Below are 8,599 nucleotides of genomic sequence, written 5' to 3'. Positions count from 1 at the left end.
GACTTGTTTCTAGGCTCACAATCTTCTTTCAGATATCTGTCAAGTTCAGATTTAGCATCTGAATCACGTCCAGTTGATTGCAAATAAATATTCAGGATATCATCTTCATCCTCTTCATTGATCATTGCATCTTGATTACTTTGAGATTCATCTTCTTTGCCTTGGTAGTGATTATAAAGGGAATTCAAGCAAGTAAACAATTTTGACTTGAGTTCTCCTCCCTTTTCAACACCAAATGACTCATCCAAAATCCAATTTACAAAATCCAACTTGTGACATGGATCAAGCACAATTGCAATTAACAACAACATGTTAATGACATTTGGAGTTCCCCAATACTTATCATATTTCCTTTGCATCTTGGACGCCATTAATCTTATGCTCAAATCAGTATTTTCACAATGCAACTTGATTTTTCTTCCGATGCTAAAGACTTCTTTCATATATTTATTACTACTGACATACAAACTCCTAGAAATGTGCAATGTAGCATCATAGAATATTTTCAAGAATGGTAAAATTGACTCCGCATTAGTCCAATCATCATCTGTAGGCACACCATAAGATTTGCTCATCTCATTAATATATTTATCATCTTGCAACTCAAGCAAATCAAACGCTGCTCGAAGCTTCAATGCTGCCTCCAACATTAAATATGTCGAATTCCACCGAGTTTCAACATCCAAAGAAACAAGCCCTTTATAATTGATGCTCTCCCGCTCAATGCACGCTTTGAAGCTTTCACATCTCATAGGAGATGACTTGACATATTTGACTGCATTACGAATTCTTGTAATTGAATCATCAATCTCTTTCAAGCCATCTTTTACTATCAAATTTAGGATATGAGCACAACAACGCATATGAAGATAGTCCCCCTTTAAAACAAGACTATTCCATGCATTTAATCTCTTTTTCAAGTATAAAATTGCACCATCATTAGAAGTTGCGTTATCAACCGTTACAGTAAAAACTTGATGCAATTTCCAAGCATCCAAACAACCTTCAATAGCTCTACCAAGTACCTCTCCTGAATGACCCTCAACCCGACAAAAATTCAATATCTTCTTTTGCAACTTCCAATCATTATCAATAAAGTGTGCCGTTAGAGACATATAAGTCAAATTTTGACTCGATGTCGTCCAAGTGTCAGTTGTAAGGCACACTTTTTGACAATGATGAGAGAGATAACTTTGTAACTTCATTTTCTCTGTTTCATAAAAAGAAAGTATATCACGGGCCAATGTAGTACGCGAAGGGATTTTAAACTTAGGTTGCATGCTATGCAAGAGCCTTCGAAACACATTTCTTTCTACAAATCGGAAAGGTAGCTCTTCAGTCACAAACATCTCAGTAAGGATACTTCGAGTTACTGCTTGGTCAAACTTTGTAACACTCGGTGAGGATATAAGACCACTTGTTCCCCCTTCTATCCTTTGTCTCTTGCTATGTTCGTTGTTCGATTCAAAACATCGCTTCCAATGTTGCCGCATAGCACTTGTTCCCCCTGCATATTTTATTTGACCGTTGCAGTTTTTACATCTTGCATACTTCTCTATCCCTTCGATTGGAATGAAATGTTCCCATATCTCTGATCGATTCTTACGCCCAGAAGATCCACTAGGTTGAGGAGGTAATGAGGGATGAGCAGGAGGAACAGCAGGATTTGAATACTCCTCTCTCTCAGACATTTTTAATATGAGCAACAAACCTAATTATAAATTAAATAACTAATTAGACCAAGTTTAAAAAGCAGGGAGCAACAACACTTTAAAAAGGAAAATAAATAAATAAAATGACACAAACTATGAAGTAATAAATACATCATTACATGCTAACACTAACAGGGTTACTTAGACCAAGTTTGGAACTTACTTTTTCTTCCGCAATGCTCTCTTTAGAAATCTGAGAAACGCCTCCAAAAAATGAAAGCCGCAGGAACCAGTTTGCAAGTCAACAATGCAAGGGTATTCTAGAGCTCTCTGAGCTTTCACCTCATCTAGTCTACAACAACATCAACAATAAGCAAACGTAAGAGTACTGGAAAGCAAACAGAAGAAATAGCGCAGTTAAGACTAACAGTGAACTAGAATGAAACTATATAGACCAGAATTATAAAACAAAGTTTATAAGATCTGACAAAAAGCTTTTCTACAAATTGCATACCAACACAGATTTGCATAATTTATACTGTTTTCTTATTCTTCCTTCTTTAAACATCATCTCTTCTACAATTGAGAGAAATAACCTGATTCATACACAAAGCAGGAAGATACCAAATACTATTTCTTCTCATAAAAGAATATTCCAAATACAGAGTATTTTTAATGTACTTTGTTTGAACTCAAGGAAAAGAGAAAAAAGAAATTAATCACACACACAAACAACAAACATAACAATTCAATTGTTTACACAGGGGCAGGAGCAAGTAGACTCCTTTTTGAGTTTGGTATCCTATCTTGACCAAATTTTCTTCTTAGTTTCCCTCTCTTTAATTCCTTGAAACTGATCCCTACTAGTGCTAGCTCTCTTATGAGACACTGGTTATTATCATTGAATTTATGAAAACCTCATTTCTCCTATGTTTTCTTGAAAGTTTTTCAACAGATTCTTCTTTGACAAATACAAGATAATTGGAATCTTTGCTGCAATCCAAACACTGGTTTGTTAGTTAAGGTCCATACAAAATAACATAACACATAAAAATCCCTATAAATCCAGCAATTATGGGAATTCAAATTTTAAGCATAAAAATTTTAAGAATAAAACACTGGTGCTTAATTGCTGCACCTATTTTTTAATGAACTAACCAGTTTGTATAAAATAAATTTAATTTAACTAAATTGTTGACAAAAAAAATCCTTAATCAATAAAAATTCATGAAGTTTTTGGGATCTTAGCAAATAAAACCAAGTTTTACCAGACACGAAGACCATTTTATGTGTCGTGTTCACGTTGCTCAAACATATAGTACTTCATCAAATAGTATTTTTGCTACACTTCATCAAAGCATTAGCATTGCAAGACTAAGTAAAAAAGTACCTATGCAGCTGAATTCATCAACAAAAGCATGATCCTTTGGGCTAGAATCATCGAGGAAGGGATTTATTGAAGTCAAAGAATAGCCGTGAATTTCGTCGAAAACCATGCGTTGAACAGGATAGCTTGGCACCTGCACACTGCGGTAGTCAATTTGTAATGCAGAAAACATAGAGTAAAGTTTTAATGAACATAATTTAAGATATTCAAAATGAAAACTACTCCATAGACTTCATTGATGAATGTGCAGAAATTTCCTCAACCCATTTTCATTTTTTACCAACAGCGGCACTCTCAATTCTCAATCCCCCTTTTCATTTTCATTAATCTTCTCTATCTTTCTCTGTTTTGAAAGTTTTACTCAAATCAAATGGCACTCTTCATGCTTCATCCTTATTATACTGTAAATCCCAATTGTCTCTTTCAATATCCCTCCCTTCAAACTTGGCACCCTCTTCCTCTCTTCTTTACTCATTCTTATTGCCCTCTCTTTTTCTCTGTCCCCTTTCTTCAAAGAGAGCCACCTTCAGAGATGGAAACTCGTGCCGCCGCAAAGAGGAGGGCCATGACCGCAAACCTCACTGAGAATCAACCCCTCAAGAGGAAGCGCGTTGTGTTGGGGGGTGAACTTACCAATTTTTCTACTGAAAATTTGAATATTCAAATACCAAAATCCAAATGCCTCAACAATGCCAAGCCCAAGAAAGCTTCTGTCACCGACAAGAACATCAAGGTTGTCTTGAACTTGTAAATTATATAGAGACTATATTTTAGATGTAAAACTTGTAATAATCAATTGTGGTTTTGTAATGTGACTTGTTAGGATTTGGATTTTAATGGGTAACTGTAAAAATGGCTTACTAATTGACTATGTAAAAAAGTATTGTCTCCCCTGCTTCCAATCATAGTAAAACATAGGAGAAAAGAGATTACCTACTGTGTTAGATGGCAGCAGCAGGGGTTGGTAGCGACGGTGATGATGGCGGTGGTGGGTTGGTAGCGGCGGCAGCAAGGGAGAGACGAGAGAGGAATGGTAGCGACGGCAGCAACCAGCAAGGGAGAGAGGATACTGTGTCAGACGGTGAACGACAGTGAGCGACGGTGGCGAATAGTTCGACGACGGCGGCTCTGACGGTGGCAGCAGTCGGTTGGTTGCGGCGGCAGAAGGGGAGAGACGAGAGAGGATGTTGAAACGCGATTAGGGTTTTTGCGTTTTCAGTTTTCACATTTTCAATTTTTGAGTTTGGAAGACTGAATTGAAGTTCTATAAACCAGTTTTGATTTGGTTTAAAACTAAACTGAACTATAAAAACTGGTTTCTAATAAACTGGTTTTTATAAAAAACTATGGTTTCAGTTCAGTTTTTTATTTAAAAAAACTGGTTTATTTAAAACAGTTTCAATTCAGTTTCAGTTCAGTTTAGTTAAACCAGTTTTTTTGCACACCCCTATTGGCAGCTCTCGCACTTCGAGGTCGGACACCTTATAGTAGCCTTTTCCTAGTACTTCTGTAACTTGGTATGGCCCTTTCTAGTTAGCTGCTTGCTTCCCTTCTCCTGACCGACCTGCTCCGATGTCATTTCGGATTAAGATGAGATCGTTGGTGGCGAAGCTTCGCTGGATTACCTTCCGATTATACCTCAGAGCCATTCGACGCTTTAGGGCTTCCTCTTTGATCCGAACTCTTTCTCGGACTTCTGGAAATAGGTCGAGCTCTTCTCTTTGAGCTTGGGAGTTGGTGTCTACGTTGTAGAGGATCACTATAGGGGATCCTTCTTCTACTTCAACGGAAATCATTACCTCCATTCCATAAGCAAGACAGAATGGTGATTCTCCGATGGTGGAGTGTGGTGTTGTCCGGTATGCCCGTAGAACTTGTGGGAGCTCTTCAGCCCAAGATCCCTTGGCGTTCTGTAGTCTCTATTTTAAACCAGCCAGTATGACTTTGTTGGTGGCTTTCTCCTGTCCATTGGCTTGTGGGTGCTCTACAGAGGTGAACTAGTGCTTGATTTTCAAATCGGCTACCAGGTTTCTGAAGCCCGTGTCGAACTGAGTGCCATTGTCTGTGGTAATGGAGCATGGGACCCCAAACCTGGTGACAATGTTTCTGTATAGGAACTTCCGACTTCTTTGGGTGGTGGCAGTGGCTAACGGCTCAGCCTCAATCCATTTTGTGGGGACTCGAGGAGGTTGAGCCCCCACTTTGTGAATGGCCAGGGTGAAGTGACACAAATGAGTTCTTCCGGTGGTGCGATGTGGAAGTTGGCGTGCTTCTGACATGGGGGGCATGTTTGACGAACTCTGTTGCTTCCTTGTGCAACGTTGGCCAATAAAAGCCAGCTCGAAGTACCTTTTTTGCTAGAGCTCGCACCCCGAGGTGGTTGCCACACATGCCACTGTGGACTTCCTCAAGAACTTCCCTTGTAGCGGAGGTCGGGATGCATTTTAGGAGGGGTGTAGAGATTTCTCTCCTATATAGGATGTCGTTCACTATGGTGTAGTACTACGCTTCTTGTACTAGCCTGTTTGCCTCCTATTTATCTGTGAGGAGTGTTTCAGACTTGAGATAGCTAACTATGGGAGTCATCCACCCTTGGTCTTGACCTGATATGATTAAGATATTCTCTTCCTCCAAGATTAATGGGTTTTGTAGTGTTTCCTAGATGAGGCTTCTATTACTGCCCCTTGGTTTGTTGTTGGCTAGTTTTGAAAGGGCATCAGCTCGGGTATTTTATTCCCGGGGTATATGTCGGACCTCATATCCCCTAAATTGTCCGAGCTATTCTTTAGTTTTGTCTAGGTATTTCTTCATGGTCGGATCCTTGGCCTAGTAGCTCCATTCTATTTGCGAGGTGACTACCTGTGAATCACTGAAAATGGTAAGTTTCTGCGCTCCTACCTCCCTAGCCAGCTTCAAACCAGCCAGTAGGGCCTCGTATTCTGCTTGTTTATTTGAGGTGGGGAACTCGAACCTTAATGATAGCTTGATTTAGGTTCCCTGATCACTTTCTAAAATGATGCCTGTGCCACTCCCAATTTTGTTCGAGGAGCCATCCACATAGAAGCTCCACTCTGTGGGGGTGCCTGGGGTGTCAGTGTACTTTGCGGTGAAGTCAGTCAGGTACTGAGACTTGATAGCTGTCCGAGCTTCATATTTGAGGTCAAATTCGGATAATTCGACTACCTATTGTAGGATTCTTCCAACTAAGTCTATTTTCTGTACAATACTTTTTATAGGTTGGCTGGTCCGTACTCTAATGGTGTGAGCTTGAAAGTATGGTCGGAGTCGTCGGGAAGTAAATACATTGGCGTAAGCGAACTTTTCTATCTTTTGATAGTTCAGTTCATCCCCTTGCAAAGCCTTATTGATGAAGTAGATAGGTTGTTGCCCATTTTCGTCTTTTCTGACTAGTGTCGAGGCTATCGCCTGATTTCCTACAGCGAGGTATAGGATTAGTTCCACACCTTCCCTAGGTCGGGTTAAGATGGGTGGTTGCCCCAAGACTGTCTTGAAGTCTTGGAAGGCTTGTTCGCATTCTAGGGTCCACTCAAACCTTTGTCCTTTCCTTAGTATTGCGTAGAAAGGGAGAGATCTTAAGGCCGATCCAGCTAGGAATCTAGATAGAGCCGCTAGTCTTCCATTGAGCTGCTGGACCACTTTGACACAGGTGGGACTTTTCATTTGAAGTATGGCCTGGCATTTATCCGGTTTTACTTCGATCCCTCTTTGAGTGAGCATGAAGCCCAAGAATTCGCCAGCCTCTACCGCGAATGTGCACTTCACGAGATTAAGTCTCATCTCATGCTTTCTTATGGTGTCGAACACCTCAGTGAAGTCGGATAACAACGTTTCCTCTCTTTGTGTCTTTACCAACATGTCATCTACATAAACCTCCATCAGCTTCCCAATGTGATTGGCAAAAACTTTGTTCATCAGTCTCTGGTATGTAGCCCTTGCGTTCTTGAGTCTGAAGGGCATGACTATGTAGCAGTAGCTTGCTTTTGGGGTTAAGAATGAGGTTTTCTCCTGGTCGGGTTGATACATTGGGATTTGATTGTATCCCGAGTAAGCGTCCATGAAGGAGAGGTACTGATACCCTGATTAAGCGTCGACTAGTATGTCTATGCTCGGGAGTGGGTAGAGGTCTTTTGGGCAGGCTTTGTTGAGGTCGGTGTAATTAGTGCACATCTGCCACTTTCCGTTTGACTTCTTGACTAATACTACATTGGCTAGACATAATGGGTACTTTACCTCCCTTATGAACCCTACTTCTAGCAAGGCTTGTACCTGCTCTTTGACAGCTTACGACCTCTCCGGGCCGAGCTTCCTACACTTCTGTTGCACTGGCTGGGACCCAGGATATACCGTTAACTTATGACACATTAGTCTGGGATCGATACCAGGCATGTCGGCGGCCTTCCATGCAAAGAGGTTGGAATTATCCCTTAGGAGCTTTGTTAGCAGCTCCTTTAGGTCTCCTCGTATATTCACCCCTATGTTTGTTGTTTTGTCTCGAATATCTCCGATTTTAACTTCTTCGATCTCACCTTTTGGTTGGGGGCGGAGTTCCTCATGAGCTTAGATTCCCCCGAGTTCTATAGTATTGGTTTCCTTTCCTCTGGGGTTGCCTTTAAGGTCCAGACTTTTGTTGTAACAGTGTCGCCCGAGATTTTGGTCCCCCTTTATGATAGCGATCCCTTCTGTAGTTGGGAACTTCATGCATAGGTGTGGAGTGGAGACGACCACGGCAAGCTGATTTAATGTCGTCCGACCTATGAGGGTATTGTATGCGGAGTTCACGTCGACTACGATGTAGTCTATGCTCAACGTCCTAGACCGTGTTCCTTTTCCAAATCTTGTGTGCAGTGGGATGTACCCAAGTGGTTGGATTGGGGCGTCTTCGAGTCCAAACAAGTTATCTGGATAAGCTCTAAGCTCTTTCTCTTGTAGGCCAAGCTTGTCGAAGGCAAATTTGAACAAGATACCCGCGGAGCTTCCTTGGTCTACCAACGTTCGGTGGAGATTGGCATTGGCGAGTATGATAGTAATGACCACGGGGTCATCATGCCCCGGGGATGATGCCTGTGGCGTCCTCTTGAGTGAACGTGATAATGGGGAGGTCGGGTGACCTGTCCCTCTCTCCGACATCATACACCTCTTTGAGGTGTCTTTTGCGGGATGATTAAAGATCCATCCTCCTGCGAATCCTCTGTTTATCATGTGGACGTGTCTCTCAGAGGTGTGAGGGGGATGTTCAACTCGTCTGACCTCTTCATCCCTTCTTCTCTTTTTTGGTGCATCCACTCTATTGGCTAAGAACCGATCTAATCTCCCTTTTCGTGCCAACTTTTCTATGACATTCTTTAGGTCGTAGCAATCGCTGGTAGAATGCCCATAGATTTGGTGGTATTCGCAATACTCTGTCCGACTTCCTCCTCTCTTGTGTTTAATCGGGCGAGGCGGTGGGATCTTCTCCGTGTTGCATATCTCTCAGTAAACGTCCACTAGAGACACCCGAAGAGGGGTGTAGTTGTGGTACTTCCTGGGTTTCTTAGTAGGT

At 41.5% G+C, this 8,599-nt stretch overlaps 1 protein-coding gene across 1 annotated transcript in view; it reads right to left on the bottom strand.

The window, feature by feature from the left end:
• LOC107479725 (zinc finger BED domain-containing protein RICESLEEPER 2-like) overlaps window positions 1–1,691 on the bottom strand; it is a 2,330-nt gene extending 639 nt beyond the window's left edge. Inside the window, exon 1 of the mRNA XM_016099833.3 lies at window positions 20–1,691. Within this exon, the coding sequence (XP_015955319.1) occupies window positions 20–1,691 (1,672 nt within the window). The remainder of the gene's footprint in view (window positions 1–19) is intronic.
• Window positions 1,692–8,599: the final 6,908 nt, after the last annotated feature.

Source organism: Arachis duranensis, chromosome 3 (assembly GCF_000817695.3).
Source record: "Arachis duranensis cultivar V14167 chromosome 3, aradu.V14167.gnm2.J7QH, whole genome shotgun sequence".
Classification (NCBI taxonomy): Eukaryota; Viridiplantae; Streptophyta; class Magnoliopsida; order Fabales; family Fabaceae; genus Arachis; species Arachis duranensis.
This window is presented reverse-complemented; position numbering and strand designations above follow the sequence as displayed.